We start from the raw sequence: 22,121 nt of genomic DNA, 5'->3' as shown, positions 1-22,121 counted from the left end.
AGTGCAATTGCTGAGTGAGTTGAAGAATGTTGGTCGTTTCTAGAATTTTATCCCGAAAAAGCTGTTTGGAAAGGCTTGTTTGTAAGAGAGTCAAAAAGAGCTGATTGTATTGATTCAGACTGAGGGTTGGGACAAGGCATAAATTCACGCACAGAGATTTCCATGAAAAAAAAGAGGTTTTGAACAACCTTCTGTGACCGAATTGAAACAACATGGGCGGACTCGTACAAAATATATATTGTATTAATATATGAACTGAAAGTTTTACCCAACTTACGAGCAGTTTAAGAACAGACTCGTTTCAATTACAGTACGAAAGCTTGTTACACAACATCGACTGACACATACTGTATATATTCTAAAAATGAACTTCTCCCTGGCCTGCGTGTGGTACTAATCGCGGCTCGCAGATCGCATTTTTCTCGTAACTTTTAGGTAACTTCAACCTTTCAAAACGATTACAATATTCAGCATTGTTCCTGCATTCTGTGTCCCGTCCGGGACTCAATGTTTTGGTCAGGGACGCAAAATCTTCAAATTGCTTGCGTCCGGCGGACGCAAACTTTTTCTTTGAGAAACAAACCCCAAGTATGTACACACTCACAACTAGGTCAACTAGGTCAAACAGCAAAACATATTTTGGAATGAACATCTTTCATTATTTCTTTCAAAAACCACAGCTTCTTCTAACTTTGAACCAAAAGTTCTCCTACAGATCATTGAATTTGTTTGAAAATAAATATGTCATAACAATCAACTGCAAGGTACAGGGTTAACAACACCCCATACGGAGATTTTCATGCTAAAAATAGACAATGATTCTTTCCAAGATTCTTGTGATTTGATTGGTTAATATTCCCCATCCATTGTCTATGAATAGTATTGCACCTGTACTGCTCAATGAACACTGAGTTTGTTGTTAAACAACAATTACTTGCAACAGTTACTTTCCCCTGTGTAGAGATGGTGAAGTTTGCAATATAGGATATCATGTGTTTGCACTCCAATATCATAACGTCAGGCCTTGCTACATACAGTACGTATAGTGTCATTCCATATCAAATCTCCATATTTTGGTGTATGTTGTAGTTCGACATCTTTGAACAATTCCCAAATGTATTGTATGACTGGTACACTATGCAATAAGCATATTCTGAAAATTTCAGTTGCATTGCTTCACAATTGGCCGATTTATCACACTTTGATATTCCGCAAATTGTCGCCACCGTGACATTTTGGCATTTTCTTGACTTTTGAGGTCTCACTTCCCAGCAATTAAACATCTTACTACCTTTCTATTACAGATGCATACAGAGTATATCCCATAGAACAGGAATATAAAAATTAAGGCTACAAAAATATTGTCTTGTGGAGTTAGGTCGACTTAAAAGTATCAACATATTCGATTTTTGTACTTTTCACTAAAAAAATGTGCTATTTTTAGTGATGAATTGCTCCTAAACCAATGCTACAGGGTAGTTGATTCTTTCAGAGGTTATTATGTCTAGTACAAAAAGTACATAATAATGATTACAATGCTTTCCTATACTATATTTGCAAGTTGCGCAACTCTAAATTTTCTATTTCATGCTGCGATTAAGCACGAGGAAGTGTCTCATATTTTCCTCTTTTTAGCTTAGGCCTAGACAGATTTAAGGTTTTGAATATTTTGTGCAGGGAATATGTTTTAAAGAAAATTATCTTGCCATTGCTAAGAGTTTCATGACCAGTGGTGCGATAGTTTTTAGAAAAGAAGCAAAACTTAGCAAAATTTGAGGTTTTTCCTTTGCAGTCTAACGCAAAGTAGGCCTAGGCCTACCCTAGTATAGTAATACAATTCATTCTTAGTGTGACCTTGGCTATACCATGAAACTTTAGGCCCTTGCCGCCTAGCATATCACAGGGACTAGGCGAGATTGGCAAAATTTGTGCAATGAGCGGAAGCTAATTCTTCCCATTTATTTTTTGGCGAGTTACCAATGTTAATGATAGAGCCAGTTTCGTTTTCATAACGCTAGACCTACACAATTGAGTAACACTATTGGCTAATGCAATTTCTCTAGCCTAATTAAAAGCCAAACATTTCGATGAATTAATTCAACCAAATGAGTCACGCACTAACAGAAAAAAATTGTTCCAAAATACTCACTTACAGCCAACTCCTTTCGAGTAAATGATTGAATTATCAATTATAATTTGATGGATTTCGTTTTTCTCTTTTCGGAAAGCGTTCTCGATTATTTCTTTAGATTTCTCATTTCTTGCCGTAGAATGATCACCCGAGTACTTGGAGAACGCGTGCAATACGCATTGGCGGCAGAAAACGCGCCTAATTTGGGAATCAGTGTTGCCAGTTGGCATTTTCATAACGATTGTGCAGTGTAGAAATGAGATATATACATTGGAGTAGGTCAGCCGAAAGAGTGAAACCCAGGGGCGTACCGTACGTGGGGATTGTTCGTGAATTCGTCGGTAAAATCAAATATACTGATGACCATCTTTTTTTCTTCTTTTTTTCTTGTCAGCTAACATTCTTACCAATTTAACGTTATTTTCGCAGACTAGCATCATTTACTGCTGCCATATTCATCGATCTTTCTAAGGCTTTTGATACCATTGATCATCGTATCTTATTAAAAAAAGTGTTTGCCTATGGTGTTCGTGGTACCGCCCATAACTGGTTTAAAAGTTGTCTCCAAAATCGATGTAATTATGTACAGTTTAATAGCTCACACTCAGATTGTATCCTACGTAATATTGGTGTACCGTTGGGTTATATACTAGGACACCTTTTGTTTATTCTCTATATCAATGATATTTGTAAGTCCTCTGTGAACTCAAGTTTCATCTTGTTTGCTGACAATACCACAGTATTCGTACAAAATAAGAACTTGCGTGATACACTTGCTGAAGCTGCTGGTGGTTTCAAAAACATTTCTGACTGGCTCAGGACATATAAACTTTTTCTTAGTAAAAAAAAAATAAATACTGATTTTTGATAACAAGGTCCAAGATTCTAGTAACATTAATGTTATACTGGATGGGTATCAAGTTGATGCTTCACCTCATGCTAAATTTTTAGGGATAACCATTGATGATAAGTTGACTTGGAAACAACACATATCCGAGGTCAGCAAGAAGCTTTCTAAATCCAATGGTGTGATCAATAGACTAAAGAATTTTTGACCTAAGATGTCACTTTTTACCCTGTATAATGCTCTTGTTCCTCCCCATCTCAACTGTTGTCTTCTTGTCTGGGGCAATACACAGTCAACTCTACTTAACAGTTTATTTAAGTAACAGAAACGTGTTATCCGCAATATAAACCAGACTCATTACATCTCGCACACTGCTCCTCTCTTTGATACATTAACTAATACATTAATACTCTAATACATTAACTTTATATGATTTGTTCAAGTACCAACAAGGGATATTTATGTACAAATTTCATCATGGTCTTCTCCCACCAGCTTTTAATAACTTTTATACTTGCAATTCTAGTTTATCACACTTATAACACTCGTTCGATTAATGTGCTACACCATCCTTGCTCTAGAACAAGTCGTTACCATTCTCAAATTCGTAGCACAGGTGTACCCTTCTGGAATTCTCTTAATCATGTCATTAAAATTTCTCCAACACTCAATACTTTTTAGCAAAAACTAAAACAATACCTACTGCATAGCAATCTATCTTAGCTGTACTTCCTGTTTTTTTCTTTTGCTTCTTTCTTTCCCTTTTCATAAGATTTAGACTTTGTTGGTTTTTGGGGGGAGACGGGGTGGTGGGGTGGGTGTTGTACTTTGCACTTTCTTTGTTAAAAAGGGACCAGACCAGAAAAGTATCCACTTATTTCTGGTTCCTCTACTTCCATCTCAAATATATATTGTTTCAATACTCTATATTTACTGTTTACTGTATTTTATACCATCTATATATATCCTAAACTGTTCAAATGTAAAATGCAAATGTAAATCATGGAATGTAGAAATAAATTCAATTCAATTCAATTTTTTCGAGCGAGATTGCTAACAATCAATTTTGGTCGGTAAGTTTGGGTTCGTACCCCCCCCCCCCACTCAAAACAGTCACAGAACGCCCCTGGTGAAACCGCCTTGCTCCCGAATGGGCCCGAAGCGGGCCATCATGAGGGCTAACCTGATAAAAAAAACCGAGTCTGTCCCAATTGGGCCACTACATTAATTAACTGTTGTCAAGGTTTGGTGGCCTAGGGACGAACCTAAGCTTTCCAAAGCAAAAAACAAGTATGTGTTGAACATCTCAATAATGTTTTGAAGTATGTTAACCAGAAGGGCCAAGCTATATTGTGCCCGAATGGGCACTGAGTGGGCTGGCCCTGACCCAACCAGGCACAATTCAACTTAGTGAAACCCAATTGGGCCCCAACTGGGCTTGCTGGCTGGGTAATTATGCTGAGTTATTTTTACCTTTCACCACTGACCATAGTTTATGACTGATAACAAAATCAGATAAAGATTCTAACTCTGGAAAGTCTTTTTTCATTTCTTCTATCAGAGGTACACAGGCTGCTCTAATATCAGGGATACACTGAGCGGCTGTCCAATCGTCTTTAGAAGCAAGAATAGATGAGGTCGTTGCTGTTAAGTTCTCGCACCGTTTAGTAACCTGATTGCAATATTCTACCATTTGTGTAAGTTCTTCTTCATTTTGATTTAGAAGCAGGTGATTTGCTGTTGTCAAATTCTTAAATTTAGTATTTAGGCTGTCAAGGTTTTTAAGGAGTGCATCGTTAGTTTTATCACATTTGTTTGTAAACTCTTCATATTCTTTGTCATATTCTTGTTTCGCTGTTTTCCTGATTTTATCATATTTTGTTCTCACTTGTCTCAACTCCTCTCCCAAACTAAGAGTTATCCTACTTTCTTTATCTCTTCTTCTGTACCTGATATCTTCTATACCTCTGTTCCGTTCCCTAGTACATTCCACAAGTAGATCTTCAATCTCGTGTGCCTGTTGCTTGTACCTATTTGTCGATATTTCAGTCTTTTTCTTGGCATTTTCATGCAGCTTCTGTTTAGTAGTTTGTATTTTCGTAGGTAAGCCGTATAGTTGGCCTTTGTACTTGTTTAGTTCAGCAAATTTTTGTTCCAGTAATTTTCTTTCACGCTCTGCTATTTCAGTTACGTCATGCAGGTCATGACCTTTGTGCTTATTATAAGTACAAATCATGCACACTGGTACATTTCCGCAAGAAGTGCAGCATAATTGTGCTTCTTTTTTGTCATGGATGTGGCACCTGGGATCTTCCGTTAGAGATGTTAATTTATCAAGTGTCATATTCTTTGCTTCTATATTATCCAATCTCAGAATGTGGCTTTTGTGATCTGTAAACATTTTACTGCTGACGTGAACTTTGTAACATTGCTCACACAAGTAATCCCTGCATTTAAAACAATAAGCTGATATTTCTATATTCTTGAAGCAGCTAACACATTTCTTTAAATCTTTATTTTCAAAAGACTTTTGCAATTGTATGAATTCAAGCATACTATTCATATGGAAGTCGGTCTTGAAATCGTCAACACCATTTTCTGGTATCAAGTATTCCTGTTTACACAATGGACACTTAAGCATTCCATCACAGCTTGCTTGAATGAGCGTCTTCAAGCAATTTTTACAATATCGATGAAGACACGGTAACTGTTTCGGTTCTTTATATTAATCCAAGCAAACAGAACACATGCAGAAGTGCTCTGCAAGATCCGTGAGAGGAGTTGACGAAGCCATTAGTCTTGTGACGAGATTCTGCAATTTACAAAATAGATGAAACAAATTATCTAAAAATATTCTTCAGAAAACCATAAAATATTCAAAGAAACTGCAAATATTAACACTATTAACATTCCAATATATAAATCCACACAGCCGCCAAGTATAGCTGCTGAATCAATACAGAATTCGCCGACATATTGGAAACGCGTTAACATTATTGAAACAACATTACTACGTTACTTTTACCAATCGACAACCGTCCATTTCTATATACGTATCTTATAGAGTCTAAGCTCGACGCCATCCTTGCCGACGAGAATCACCCATTGTTCTAAATCTCAGCAGTGCAATAATATCTCGCAGTGGGCGGATGAGGCTTCCGAGTGCAAAAACAAATCGACACAAATCTTCCTTTATCCCTCAGTGCATTAAGCTCTTTAATTTTCGTTTCAATCGTTAGTTGCCTGCTTTATCTTCCCGTTCTTGCCATCTTTACGGGTGTTACATTTGTTTTATCATCACGCCTTTAAACTTTTATACTTTGATTCTCTGATACTCTCATGTTTGCCACTCTTATGTTTTTTTACTCTTTATCTTCTTGTATTTGTCTTATATGTACATATGCGAGCTTGTATTTTCCCTTTTGGGATGAAATAAAGTTTTACTTACTTACTTACTTGCTTCACGGTACAAATACGTAAATTTTAGTTCAAAACCTGTTATATTGATGCGATCAAAGTCGCTGTGACTTCTTGTGTCCTCCAATATTCAATCTGCGTATCGTATCTCTGTGGCTGCCGCTACACGGGGCTATAGCCCCAGTGTTTCATGTTAATGAGATGAGATTGGAAACCTTTGTATGCTCCTTAAGATTAATACTGACCATGAATCATGGCCAGTTATGCGTCCTAGACGTCTAATTATGATCACGTGACGTAAAATGTTTCGTCAGCATTATCTCCTGCTATAAGGCATTTTTGGTTACATTGTTTAACGCAATAATTGATATATAAGTAGAATCGGGAACGACAGTTTCTGAGTATGGTTCATGCAGTTTACGTAAGAAATGATCATTTTAATGTTCACTTTGTAAATCTCATGAATATGCGAAGACAGAGAAGTAGAAGTTCATATTTATGTGGGTAGGATTGATACCTATTGTAGTTGATATAATATATTGTGTTTAGAATAAATTTATATCACATTTTACATGTCAATAAATTTAAATTAACTTTGTTCAATGTTTACATTATGTTAACTTCATTATAAAACTTTATTTTCTCTATATTATCTGGCATTCGAGTTTGTCCTTCGCCATGATTGTTGCGAGTATCATGAATCATTGATGTATTTGCATACAGACTACTACTGAACTTTGAATACAGTTTGACCTGATATACATTTTAATATAATGGTCCGTTTGTTGCTGTTTAATATTCTCTTTACTTACTTCTTATACAAACTGATCACAAGTATACCATATGTATAATAGGGGTGCAGAACAGGAACATTGAACGGTAGCAATTATTGACACGGCGCATGTAGCTGGGACTCCAAATTCTATACTGGTGGCTTGTGGGCGGAGCTTACCGTCTGCAATTTTCGACCAATGCTTTGCCAATTCCGATACATACAGTGTGTACTTTCGTCTGCTATGAAGCTGTTCATGTGGGATGAACAAGCGAATGACATTGATATAACAAATAACGCACAGTGAAAATGCAGAACCCAGTATTTCACTGTGGCCCGTTAAATGTTGTATTGCGTTCAAATTTGGAATATCTGGTTAGAATTCGTCGTTCTATTTAGTTCGTATCGATATTGTTGATTTGTTGGAATATATTTAACTTCTCAGCATGTCGTTTTGATTCTATCATATCAAGGTTTTAATGTTGACAAAACTGTACACAGTGAGGAAGTAGCTTCCTCTCCTACGTAGTAACAGTAAGTATAGTAGGCATACTTGTAACAGTAGCTTCGTACTCTATTACTTTATTAGTTTAGTCTGTACTGTTAATGAGGAGATTATGTCCGTTTGTTCTTACCCAAATAGGTGGTTACCGGTGATCAGAATCATATCGATTTCAGTAGCTGCTTGAGATATTGTTACCAAAAAATGACCCATCATTGCTCAAACATAAAACAGGGGATTGAAAGGCTAATTTTGATTGATCACTCGAACACTAATACCCCATTACCAATGTCTGTCAGGTTTCAGATAACCTCATATCAAAAGAAGTCAAAATTAATTCATTTCTGACATTTTTAATTTCCATATTGTACATAAAGGATGAAAAACCAAAACGGGTGATGGCCATATCACAACCCTCATATGTGAGAAACATTCCTACACCGAAGACATTAAAGTTGTTCAATGGAGGAGTGCTGCTGACTCTCCAGCGAAGCTTGGAGATTGGGTAGAAATAAGCCACATTGATGTTAATGAATGGTGATGCTTTCTACCTAGAACCATCTGTGGCGACCAACGAAAACACTCAAGTAACAGTGAGTCAAAATACTGTACGCTTCAAATTACAATAGATGTAGAACACTAGTAATTTTGTTAAATCAGTATTCGTACTTGTTAGGTCACACAAGTTAAGTCAGGCTCCATTTGATGATCATCCATTCGCCTCAAATATTACAGATAGGTGATGGACAACCAAACAGAAACTGTTTCTTGTATTTCTGACAACTCATTTTCTTGAAAATAAAACAGAAGGAATTATTGAACAAAGTGAAAACATAGAATGCCTCTTCAACAACAAAATTGAACAAACATGAAAAGATAGTGTACTACATATTCATTCTTTCCTAAAATCATTTATTCATAAACTATTCATTTCTCTTTACAGGTAAAACCAACACCTGCATTAGAGACCACCTAAATATAACTGGCAACACTGTGGATAACATAACATTCCTACTACTCTGCTCAACTGATCATGCCACAGTGGAATATAAATCCACAGAAGAGACATTGAAGAAACTACTAATGCTGCCGTATTCATCCCTCATAAAGGACAATATCGCAAGGTTTGATGAAGAAATAACACTACAGCCACAATTCAAGACAAACATATGTCCTTTCAAAAAAGGCTTTGACAAAGTTCTTGATACAGATTCCGACTGATGACCTTTTTATTCTCCAAACTATAACCCCGACCACAGCAAAAACAAACTTCCATCGTTAATACATACATTAGTCCTAACCTTCAAATCTAAAACTCTTGCCAACATAAACAGCACTACAAACATAGAACATTACTAACACCATTCCATCCTTTTCATCTTCAACTCTTAACATACGTAAAAGACCACTCACTGTGCACAGTACTAGCACCATTCCTTCTTTTACATATACACAGTTTGTCGCCATCACACCATTCCTACCTTTATCGCCCGCATTTCTGGCCACCCTGTACAGTCTTAACACCATTCTTACCTTAAAATCTCACTTTTGGTAACTTTGTACAGTATAGACACCATTCCAACTTTACATCTACCCTTCTAGCATCAATAACAAACTAATAACTTTTTACAGTACTAACACCATTCTTTCTCCTCAGTAACAAACTACTTACGGTCTACGTACTAACACCATTCTTGCCTTACAGCTAAACTTCTGCCCATCAATAAACTAACTTCGGTGTACAATACTAACCGCACTCCTATTTTAAGATCTTTCTACACCTATTGCTATCAATAACAATAAATAATCATTGCACAGTCCTAATACCACTACCACATTGATCACTAGACCTCTAAACATCAGTAAGCTATAGTACCTTTGTAAAGTACTATAGTACTAGCAATCTGTCTTACCTTCACATGTACGCCTCTTGCTATCAACTAGAACCTCTTAGCTTTGTACAGTTTTAGTGTGCAGTCTTTCTACCATTTGCAGTACAACTCTATCTTTGCTGTTGACACTGCTAACTTCGAATCAAGTTTCTGTCTTTACCTGTTCAGCAGTAACAATAACAACCAAAAATACTAGCTTGTTACAATATATCCTAAGCTTAACGTATTTGCACAACCTCCAACTTGAATTAACTTGAACTAAATGTCAACGTACAAAAAAAAATAGTTTACGAATAAAGTTCCAAGCACCAGCACACTACACTATGGCACACACGTTAGGAACAAGTATGTTTTCTTTCATTACCTCCCTATATTTTATTCATCATATTGATAATTCTAGCAGTTTTCAGCAAAGTTGGTGAAAATATATATATAAAATATATATAAATATCTCTTAATGTTTGTGTTGTACTTGCTTCATATTCAGCTCCATTAACCAATGAGTCTGATACTGGGTTTGCAAGAAAACTATTTTTCAATTGGTATAGGTCAAAGAGCATTTGAGGTCTGTCACAATACTTGCCTCATTGTTAAGCCAGAAAACGTGGATATGTCACACATGTCTGTTATCTTACATTAAGTTCAAGAACTTTTTGTTTCGCATTGTATGGATTGTGTGAAATAAAGGCTGTAGCATACGTATTCATTGAACTTGCTTGGTAATAAGTTTCATAAAAGTTTCATTCATTGTTAGTGTATTTTTAATCTTTGAAAGAGTCATGTTGTAGTGTTTAATGATACTGTTATATTATCAACTACTGAACCATTGGTACTATTTTCATATAGTAATGATTATGCACATATTATCCACTTCTTCTTAGTTTCAACCTCTGTATTAAGCTTTCTAAAATGTTCAAAACAACTTTAACGAACTTCAAGACAAAAATAAACATGTTAACCAAGTATCCTTGGAATTCATTTTTTTGTATTTTTTGTGTATACATGTTTATAATTATTTCAGAATGTGGACAATCCGGTTAAATAGTTTAAACGATGGAAGACAGGAAGAAAATGGCTACTAATGAATTACCTGGATCTATAGGCCAAGACTTATGGGCAGAGTGGTTATGTTTTCGTAACCGCATTTCTAGTTTTGGTATGTACTGCTGGTTTAATGTTATGATTTGAATCATTTAATCTTTATACATTTTGTCCTAAGGACCCCGGTGAAGATTATCCTCAACCCACCAAGTAACCCTCTTTTAAGAGCATGCGGTGACCATTAAGTTGCCGTACCGTAAGCCTTAGTATACTTCCATTGCATGCCTCATTTGTGCATGATAAATAACCATACGTGTGTTCACATGCGTCAGAAGTCCGACTTTCAATATTCAGTCATATGTCAACGGTAACGGGGAATGCCACTAAATACCATATAAATTTTAAACTTGACTTCGTCATCCTTCCTATTGGTGCTTCAAAGTATTGAATCCAACTCCCAAGGCAGTTCATAGCAGTCTTAAAATAGTTGAAGGTAAGGTTGATTGTGAACTGCCACATTGAGTGTAGCAGCCTTTACTAATTCACATCCTAACGGTAGGAACACATTTGTAGCCTACCTGTAGTGTAAGCTAGGCCCGATATATTACTTACGCCCGTGATAACTTGTTAGGCTAACTCTTCGCATGTGATCGAGTTTTGGCCTAGCGTAGGCCCTAGCCCAGGTCTAGACGAATGTTAGTCACGAATATGTCCTTAATACGCATTTTATGTTAAACAACGTTCGGAAGTGGATGTTGATAATTTAGGCCTGTATTCTGAATCTGACTTCAAATCGAAGTTTAGCTCATACCATGGAGTCGGACTAGGGTGTACAAGTAAGTCTAGCCTATAGTATAGGCAGCCCAACACTGTAAATTAAAGACGAACACCTAGGGCTAACCCATTTGTCAAGAGAAAACACTGACATCCGCGGTTGCATATGTGGCACTAATGCCTTAAATGAAAGTAGACCAACTATATGTTGTATTATTTGGACCATCTGTTTGTTAAAGGGCAAATGCAGTCACCAATATTGAATAAACATAGGTTCAACCCAAGTAAAGTGAAATTATCGGTGGCTCTAATTTATAGTTAGCAATTAGACAATATTTTCGTTTATGAAATGTAAAACTCAGGGAACATAACTCATTGGTTCACGTGAGATAAATATGCAATATTTATTTTCTGAAACATTATGGATGATTCTTAAGGGGAGATGTTCTAACTACAAAAAGGAATTATAATTTATTTCTGTCAATGAATAATTAAATCATGTTCTCAGCGTAGGTGCTCTTTTGACATTTGGGAATCCTGTCTCAAGCGTCGTCACCGGCTGCTCCATTTTGGACAATAAGGTCATCCATGAAATCCCGGATAGCTGTTGCTGGACCTTTCCAAAACTTGAAGCCCTCATTGCATAATTAGAGCGCCATCAAATAGGCATGTTCTGAAAATGTCAGTTGTGTTGAATCAAAATTTGGCAAAATATCACTCCTTGAAATGTTTTGCTAACAAAATGTACTATTTTTAGTGAGAAAATACTCCTAGACAATTTGCTGCGAGATACTTAACTCTTTCGGAGGTTATAATGTTCAGAGAACACAATACGAAATACTGATAATGATTCTTTACTGTAATATGTTTGTGAGTTGTGCAGCTCTGAAGTTGCTATTGGGTCATTCCGTGTCAAATCATGGATGGCTGTTACTGCACCCTCTCCAAAAATTCCCAAAGTTTTTGTATGATCGGACCACCATAAAATAACCATATTCTGAAAATTTCAGTTGCATTGCTTTACAATTAGCTGATTTATCGCACTTTGAAATTCCGCAATTTGTCGCCACCATGACATTTTGGCATTTTCTTGACTTTTGAGGTCTCAAGTCTCATATTGAACATTCTACTTTCTTCTATTACAGATGCCTTTATAATATATCCCATAAAACAGAAAAGTTAAAAATTAGGCTACAAAAATATTGTCTTGTGGAGTTAGGTTAACTTAAAAGTGTCAAAATATTCGATTTTTGTACTTTCCACTAAAAAAATGTGCTATTTTCAGTACTGTTTGTACAATATGTACAGTACAGACATTGTTCTGGGTGTATATGTACAGAGTGCCATGAGTGTCAAAAGACTATGTGTAAACCTAACACTAATATAGACACTGTAGATATACACCCAGTACAGTGCATGGACTGCACACACTGTACATACATGTATGTACTGGTTGAAATTTATTTTATAGTAAAGTATTTTAATTCAACCAATTGTATAGTGTATATTAGTGATTAAACATAGTCTTCTGGCACTCATGGCACTCTGTACATATACACCCAGTACAGTGTATGTACTGTATAGACTGTACAAACATATGTATTTACAGGTTGAAATTCATTTTTTTGTCTTCTAATTTAATGAATTCAACTAGGAGCAGACAAGTACATTGCAAATAGTATTTGCATCATTATTATTATTATATGAAATTAAAAACTGACTTTTGAATGACCTTGAAGTACAATACCCAGGCTCAAAATACATGGAACATCAAAACAGGCAAAAACGTGTTTTGTAAAAATCCCAAACTTTGAGGATTTTTCATTTCAAAATAAGGCAAAACACCCTCCTGCATTTTTTTTACAAACAGGGTGGTACTATATCCTTTCCAGAAAAAAAATTATAAGATTTTTTCAACACGACGCGTTTTGAGTTATTGGCCGTCAAAGACGACCTCTTTTGTACATCGGAGAAACTTAACAACTTCATAAATTAATACTGAGAACAGGTACAACCCTAAAATTTGTTTAGGTTTAAGATCTTTATACTTATAATTAAAGTATAAAACCCTAAGAGCTCTGACATGGTTACTTTGGTCAAAAATTGGCATCAAAACCCCTTCCTCATGCTGAATCGCAGCATGATATAGCAACTTTAGAGTTGTGCAACTTGCAAACATATTATAGGAAAGCATTGCAATAATTATTTTGTATTGTTTGTAGTAGACATAATCACCTCTGAAGAATCAAGTACCCTGAAGCAATGGTTTAGGAGCAATTTATCACTAAAAATAGCACATTTTTTAATGAGAAGTACAAAATTCAAATATTTTGACACTTTTAAGTTGACCTTACTCCGCAAGACAATATTTTTGTAGCCTAATTTTTCATTTTCCTGTTCTATGGGATAGATTCTATAGGCATCAGTAATAGAAAGGTAGTAGAATGTTTAATTGTTGAAAAATGAGACCTCAAAAGTCAAGATACTGCCAAAATGCCATGGTGGCGACAAATAGCGGAATTTCAAAGTGTGATAAATCAGCAAATTGTAAAGCAATGCAGCTGAAATTTTCAGAATATGCTTATTTCATGGTGTTCCAATCAAACAATAAATTTGGGAATTTTTCAAAGATGTCGAACCACAACATACTCCAAAATTTGGTGATTTGATATGGAATGATCAGTATCAGGAAAGGCTTTGACTGCTCATTTATACCAGCATGACCATGTGAGAAACATTAGTTTTTTTTTACTTTAATAATAAGTATAAAGTTCTTATAAGTTACTAAATTTCAGGGTTCTAGTTTTCTGAATATTAATTTATAGGTTTTAAAATTGTTACGATGTAGAAAAGGAGGTCGTCTTTGACATCGAATAGCTCAAAACTCGTCATGTTGAAAAACTCATTTTTTACAAGAGATATAGTACCACCCTGTTTATATACCAAAATTCAGAAGGTTTTCTGGCCTTATTTAAACAAAATTCAGAAGGGTTTCTTGGCCTTATTTTAAATGAAACTCTTGAAAGTTTGGGGTTGTTTGCTTGTTTTGCTAATCGACATGTTTTGAGCCTGGGTGTTTTACTTCAATGTCATGTTGCAGGTGGTTATATAAGTGTTGAAACAATCCAAGTATAAGTGCTGTGTGCCTTGTACAGAGTAAACATCCAGTAGGGGTATTTAAGTCTGTAATAACTTGCTTTAGCATGCGGTGATGTAAATATTAGGGTTTTAACTCTTAAGTTGTCACTCAGAAAAAGGTCTACATTGATGGTAATTTGTACGCAATCTGTGTTTTCTGCTTCTCATACAGCTTGTAAGTGTACCACAGTGCTTAGAAGCAGCCTGCTGTCTTTGGTAGAGATCGATCTGTATGCTGAATACAATAAAAATTTCCACCTCGGCCATTCACTGCCAATGTGAATATTGTTTGTCATATGCTTTTTGCTGTACACTAAGATTAAAGTATGCTGTTCATCTTGATTATACCCTACAGCCTAGTGCATGTGTCACATTCATATAAGATTATTCATGTAGCATCGTCGGAACCACACTACAGTTTGGCTGTCTGGTTATTAACAGGTGGTCATCCCATAACATCTTGCTTTCGCCAATCAGAGGTAAGGAACAAATAGTTTGATACAGCTGAAATGCTTCGCCAAGGCTCACGTGATTTATGTATAATTAATAATAACTTGTCCAGCACTACAAACAAGTTGCTCAGTACACACTACACAGGTCTTGCTCAATAAAATACGGTTGAACACCCTAGCCATGCGCCTAGCTGCTTTATTTGGAGTTTATTAATAACTTCGGTTTCAGCATACATTATATGTATGTATGATTTGTATGTAGTTAAGATCCTCCTGCAAGCAGGAACTCGAAGAAGCCTCATTGGCTTATCAAAGACGCAAGCTGACCGAAATCAGTCTCTTAGATTCATATTTAACGTCTGTGACTATAAATAGTCATACAATATAATACCCTACTATAACTTACACCCCTTTTATATCTAGTTTCTATACGAAAGATGCTTGTAATAAAGAAAAATGTCATTCCCGTTTTTAGAAAATCTCAAAACACAATGTTTGCACTGGGTTAGTGTTTTACCAATATTTGCCTAAAATTGTTAAAATTGATCACACTTCTTGCTATTGATGCCGCTTAAAGAGACCATTTTATGAACGATTTATAGGCTAAATGAACTCCATGTATTCTTCAGCTTTTTCTACTCAAGTGTTAATAATAATACTTTACACTTACTTTTATCTTTACAAAAGTATAGTCTTTGTGTTAATGCAAATCTTGCTTCAATTTTGTTTATCACGTATACATTGTACATAAACCTCAGAGCAGACAGGCTATACCCGTCAAATGAAGGCTCACTGCCCCATGTAAGTACAGTATGACTGCAGTTTCGTTTCATTGTCAATTTAGTGACTGTTAATTGTGTTTTCCCTCGTAAAACATTTGATTATATTCAACCCTCAATATGTCTTTAACCAGATAGAATTGATGTTGAGCCTAGAAAACTTCAAATTTTGTTCCAATTATATTTTGAAATGAAACTTTGCCCGTTAATTATCAACTCAAGAAAAGTATTAAAATTCAGAGTTGTACTTATACTGAAGTTTCAAATTACAGAAGCTACTAGATTCATTCTCTTGAAAATCTATAAGAAATCAATGATTTTCAATTCATCAAATTTCGGAAAACTGTTCTGCACCATCATGATTGAGATGGTATTAGTACGGCAGCTGCAGACAGTACAAACAGAAACCCCAGTCTAGCACAATTCCGCGCTACATTATGGAATACGGCCGTTACAATGGAACACAATGTACAGATTCCCAATGAGGATCTACTTGCTAGCAATTGCATATATCGAACTAATTCTGTTTCATTGCACATGACCAATGGCAGAAATTAACAAATATATTGGAGTGAAAGCTCACTTACCTAATTCTATCGTAAAGATCTCACGCAAAGGTTGATGTCAAAAATAATGTTCTTGTGTAAATGTGTAAAAAAGATAACAACAACTGCAACAAAACACAGTTTTATTTTTTCGTGTACGAATTACTGGTATCCATTTACATGCGGCTATATTCAGTACTATACTCTGTCTATATGCACGTATAGTACAATTCAATACAGCCTGTATTGACGTACTATAGAATGTAATCACTGAGGTCAGAGGTCTAACGAAGTTGCAACATAGAGGGGAATTCCTGAAAAGGCGACAATAATCCATGTGGTAGGCTCGATATCGTTCACTGTCGTTGCATATATTTAGTACCAAGGTTTGACCACATATTTATTGTGTTTTCATATGCTAATTACAATTTTCGATGTTGGATGGTTGGGGATTGTTTTTTTTTCTGGAGTAAACATCAGCTTAAGACGAACTCATTTAGTCCGCTTTGATTTTTTCAGTTAAGAGCTAATCAAAATCCGTATTGTGTGTCATGTGATATGTCAGCTGATACAGAAACTGCTTGACTCGGCGTTATGTACATGCAAATACTGTGTATATGCATGGAACAGCTCCCTGGTGTATGTTACGTTTTTACAATTTGTCTGCATAACGTACTGCATAACAAGAGAACGATGGCTGAAAGTGTAACGAAATTTGCAGCCAACAGTTGGAAAGCCGACGTCAAATGTGCCGAGATTTGAAGCAGTATTGAGGGTGGCAAATTTCCATCAATCGCCCGAGAAAATAGATCAATCTGCTGAATTTGGTTATGATACCACGGGAAAAAAACACGCGTTTAAATCGCCGTTTTCGGTCTGTAATTGCGACGTAAATTCCGAGTTCCAGCCTGTTTCCGTTACGTTTCCACTCCTGAAACTAGTGATTAAGGTAAGCTTACGACCCAACTTAAACGCGTGAGTTTTCCGCGTTCGCGATGACTTATTTACCGAGTACGCGGTGACCGTAAACGCCAAGTGTCATCCAAATACGGTGAAGCTCACTTAATCGTGCGGTTTCAGGGAAGGGTAATCTTTACGTTTCCGGTCACAATTACAACACATTCGCTACCTTAAACATGACCGTTAATCTGGAGTTTACGTTTGAATCCAGCAGTAAACTTCTCGCATTGATCATCGTAAACGCCATGATTACACCAATATATACGGAGAAACGTGGTCATCGTAAACACATTACTTACGACCAATACAGGGGCTGGGCTTATTCGCCACGTTTAGGGAGTCTTAATCGGGTTGATTAGGCTGAGAAATACACGGACCACCTTTATCAAATATTACATTTGATTTAAAGAAAATTAAAAATAATAAACATAAAATCACACTCGTTTGATTTTCCACTTTTTTATTTATATATTTGCACCTCATATCGCATCGTAAACGTTTATTTGTTATTTTTACACTTATACAAAAATTATGTAAATGAACGAAATACCACTTCTAATGTGTAAATACATCTAAATGCAACTCAATATTGCTTTACATCATAGTGTTGAATATTCAGCTTTTTGAATACAAAGTTTAAACCTCGAGAAGCCATTTTCCTTTTCAAATTTCAAAACATGCATTATTGTCCGGAGAATGTTTTTTGATGCCCAAATATTACTCTACTTACATTGTGGCAATTATATACACATGCAACGATTTTAATGCCAGGTGAAAGAAGGAAAAAAAACAAGTAAATATGGAATGTTTCTATTTTTAGTTACTAGTTTGCAAATCAAAACCTCTGAAAACCAGCTACCCACTTGAAGTAACTTAACATATATCAGCAGTTAAATTGAACCAAACAAATTTATGTTTAAAATTCGGTGTTTTTATCCTCAGATGATATAAACGCCTAGGCACTTCTTCCATGATGGTTATCGGCCCCTCGACCCCCCCCCCCCCCCACCCAAGCCCGGAAACGGTACCAGCCTCTTTTATGTGGAACGAACTTGACACAGAACACCACTTCCTGCCTCATTTCGTAGCACGCTTAATATTTTGTTGCTGCTTTAAATTTTATTTTAATTAACATATATTTTGATAGAAAATGCAATAATAGCCCAAACAAGATCTCTAAATTTTTTACCCTGAAAGTCTGGAATTAACCATGCATGAATAATGAAAGACAAACGTACAAGTACAACAACATTTCGATGACAAGTTATTAGACCTATGCTCTATAGCTATGTCTTATTTTAAAATATGATTTACTAAATGATTCATTAAAAATTAATAGAATCATGCTTTTTTCTTGGCTTTTGTTTCCTGAAAATATTTTAAGGATAACTTAATCCTTAACATTTAATCCCTTGATGGAATATATTAGCTGTGAAGGGACATTAAAAAAAAAGGCTTCCATTAAAGCAAAAGACTAACAAGGAAATAATAATTAATCTGACATCTATTATTATGGGCATATTCTTTCTTCCTTGTTGCATTTATCTCAGGCAGGATTTCGTTTTAAAGGTATCATGTAATTACACCAAATGTTAAATTAGAGAAAACTCTTCTTTATTATACAAAATCGTCCACTGCAACTTGTTTGTATCCGAAACAACGGCGTTTGCTGTTTGTTCCTGGTGCCTCATTAATCAACAAATGCTCAGGACAGGATTATCCACGTGCAACAGGGGCAAGAGTTTAAACGTTGGGTAAAAAATTCAAAGAAATATTGTTATAACGTTACATTATTCTACGTTGTATATGGTACAAAAAGTTCAAAGAAGTCAAACGAAATGGACTTCGATATGCAGTCTTTACGCTGTTGATCAATGACTGTTTTTATGTGATGTTTTAATGTACGTATCATAACCACCGTGGGCAAATAGATGTCTTTTGTGAGCTATACATCCGGCGTTATCCGGTACCAATGTATCTCTATGGGAGCTCCAATAAACTGTTTGCCACGGGCCTCCCACAAGCTTAATCCTGCACATCAAACAATGACCATTTTCACCATTTGGAGGGGGGTCATACCTTCATTGTTATTGTTCAGCCTAATAAACAGCCCAAGTTGGGGCGTCAGTCGGTACGCATTTTAAAGATACGTCTCCTTTCCTAACGGTGGGTATCCTTTTTTCTGGACTTTTCGCTAAGGAGAACGTCCTTATAAGAATGAGTCCAGCCTCATTTTGTTCAGTCTTTCCGACTCCCAAGTGAACTCCAGCACTACGGTACCCTAGCTCGTTCGCTCTCCATGTCAGATTCCTCGGATGACATATACTCAGTTGACATCACTGTACAGTCTGTCTTTTCTCTCCTCTGACCAGTCTATGTTCTTCATTGCGCTCAAACTACACTGAAGTTTCTGTAAACAAAGACACAAGAATAAGTATGAATTAGACATATATAAAGATCAGTTGGCATATAGTTTACTTTGTCGAAAAATATACTAGCTCCAACTGTCAATATCTCCAGCCCCCCCCCCCAGTGAAAAATGTGGAGGCGCGGAAGTATCATTCCGCCCCCACCCCCCGCTTCGCAAGTCAGAAAAACCCCTTTTTCATTTCCAAATGAGAAAAAAAATCTCATTTGGAGCACCAAATTGCATCTAAGGCCAGGTGAAAATACAAAATTAAGTTTACAAAATGGGGTGGGTGTTGAAGTGTGCTTTATTGCACCAAATTGCATCTGAAGCCACCTGGAAATGCAGAAACTCCCCTTAGACCCCTCCCCCGGGCCGGCCATCAGTCTTCAACCCCCTACTCAAATGTACCTTCCTACGCCACTGTATGTTTCAACGGTTTACAAAGCAGATTTGTTTATGGGTTGGGGGAGGTAGGGGGTACGTGGTCGGGTGACGTTCACCATCACAAGGTTAGAACGTGAACGTATCAATAACAGTATACCCTGGCAAATTGTGCATGAAACATTTTACAGATTATTATATTATTTCTCTCACTGTCATATTTTAACACTTTTAATTTATCGTTTTTAAAGGAGCGAATGCCTGTACAGGTCTAGGGTTTATATAACGGTGACTTTTAGTGATTGAAAAATTACATTAATAAGTCTTGGCCTAGTGTTACGTACCGAACAATCCAGTAGCACAGAGAACTTCGTTTTCGTTTTTTTTTTTCTCGAAAGAAGTTGTTCCTTCTCAGCCAGTAGTGCTCGGAGTGCCTTTAATTCTTCCTTCAAATGTTTGCATCGAGCTTTCTGTCACAACATGTGCATACTGCCGCGGTAGTTCCAACTGTCGCTGCTTCTAAATGTTTTTTTCTTTTTCCAATACACGTATGACATTTTCCTGCGGAACATCATTAAACACCAGCGACGGATCGAATTGAAAGTGTACTTTTATAAACTGGCAACCTTGCTTCCACGGAGCTTTCTGTTACTTCTGCAATAAACCACGAAAGCCGGAATCGTCCATTTTGAATGCTCTTTGCAATGTAGAACTCGATTGAGGATCAAGTGCGGTGTGAATCAAACCAACGTGTTGCTACTTGTGATACCGCCTTTTACTGATTTCAAATTGCCCGCTTTCTAGTAAGCCCAGGCTGTGACGTAATTAACTATACTGACTACGTTATTGTTACTAACCAACTGGAGTAGCCAACCAGTGACCTGCAAAGTGACAGACAGTAAACTTTATCATTGTGATGTGACCGGAAATTTCACTTGCTTATCTGGAAATGGTATTTATAGTAAGTGAGCAGTATACTTTTCTGTTTCGTACATATATTGCGGTGGGTATTTGTGCGTTTCATCGCTTTACGTGCATGATATAGGCCTTGAATATACTTCTTCGAATATCACTTGACGGCATATTGAGAGAAATCAGCAGAGCAAAAAACGGACTGTTGAAATCTATCTCGACTAATCTATGAAAAAGGATATGGACAATGGGAATCGTAAGAGGAGCATTTAAAACGGGGGGGAGGGAAGGGGGGGAGGGGCAGGGGCAGGGGGCATGTGGTAGGAGGTTGGAGGTTGGAAAAAGTTTCGCACAAAATTTAAGCAAAAATTATCTAAATCTCAAATATGGATTTGCGCCGCTATGACCGACAAAGTTTAGCCGAGGTTTTTGAAGCCTGACACTGAGTACCGATTGTTCGATATCCCAGTTCCGAGGCTTGTGCCCCCCCCCCACCCACCCACCCTGTCCCCGTTTTTAAATAAATGCCCCAAATAGCTATTCTGGACCCGACCATTTCTAAAGCCGCAAAAACGGCATCACCAAAGAACCGGCTAATTATATTTTAATTTCTATCTCAGGACTAAACTCGGAGGGGGTACATATAGTTGGATAGAAGGAGACATCCACAAATATCCAAAATATGACTCATTTGTAATATTAGATGAATTCTACGACCATTCTGGATCAGTTTAGGGGGAAATGTTGTATCCATGAGATGTCAATGTGTTCCTCGATCACCTAACTTTCCAATTAAAATTAACGGATTACATTCTATAACAAAGGCATATGCAATTAAACAGGTTCATAATAAAATGAAGAACGATTCTTTGCATTAACAGTTAAGTTTACCACACATTGGGGAACCTGACGAGGGGGGCGAGTGGGTGGGGTGAACCACATGGTTGCATTGGGTCCCCAATATAGCGTTAAAGGAGGTCTAATTAAAGTACCCTAATTATTGTAAATGCTCATTTAAACGTCGCGGGTTCTCGGAAGCTAACTTGGCGAAAACAGCAAAGGGAAAACTCGATTGGATTTCAAGTGACAAAAATTGTGCGATGCCGATGTACTCAGTGTGAAACCTCCAAGCCATAGTTTTTTTTTTGTCTTGTCTTCGAAAAGTCTT

General features: G+C 36.6%; 2 protein-coding genes across 1 annotated transcript; both read right to left on the bottom strand.

Moving 5' to 3' along the window:
* LOC139984813 (uncharacterized) overlaps nt 1–22,121 on the bottom strand; it is a 143,084-nt gene that overhangs the window by 65,368 nt on the left and 55,595 nt on the right.
* On the bottom strand, nt 1,113–16,480 carry LOC139954795 (uncharacterized). The gene is made up of 2 exons (XM_071954727.1): nt 16,333–16,480; nt 1,113–5,790 (listed from the first exon to the last, which is right to left on the bottom strand). Exon 2 carries the CDS (start codon nt 5,617–5,619, stop codon nt 4,432–4,434), a length of 1,188 nt encoding a protein of 395 aa, XP_071810828.1. The 5' UTR covers nt 5,620–5,790; nt 16,333–16,480; the 3' UTR covers nt 1,113–4,431.

The sequence above is a fragment of the Apostichopus japonicus genome, chromosome 17 (genome assembly GCF_037975245.1).
Source record: "Apostichopus japonicus isolate 1M-3 chromosome 17, ASM3797524v1, whole genome shotgun sequence".
Classification (NCBI taxonomy): domain Eukaryota; kingdom Metazoa; phylum Echinodermata; class Holothuroidea; order Aspidochirotida; family Stichopodidae; genus Apostichopus; species Apostichopus japonicus.
The sequence above is the reverse complement of the archived record's forward strand: the minus strand, read 5'-3'. Positions and strand labels throughout refer to the sequence as shown.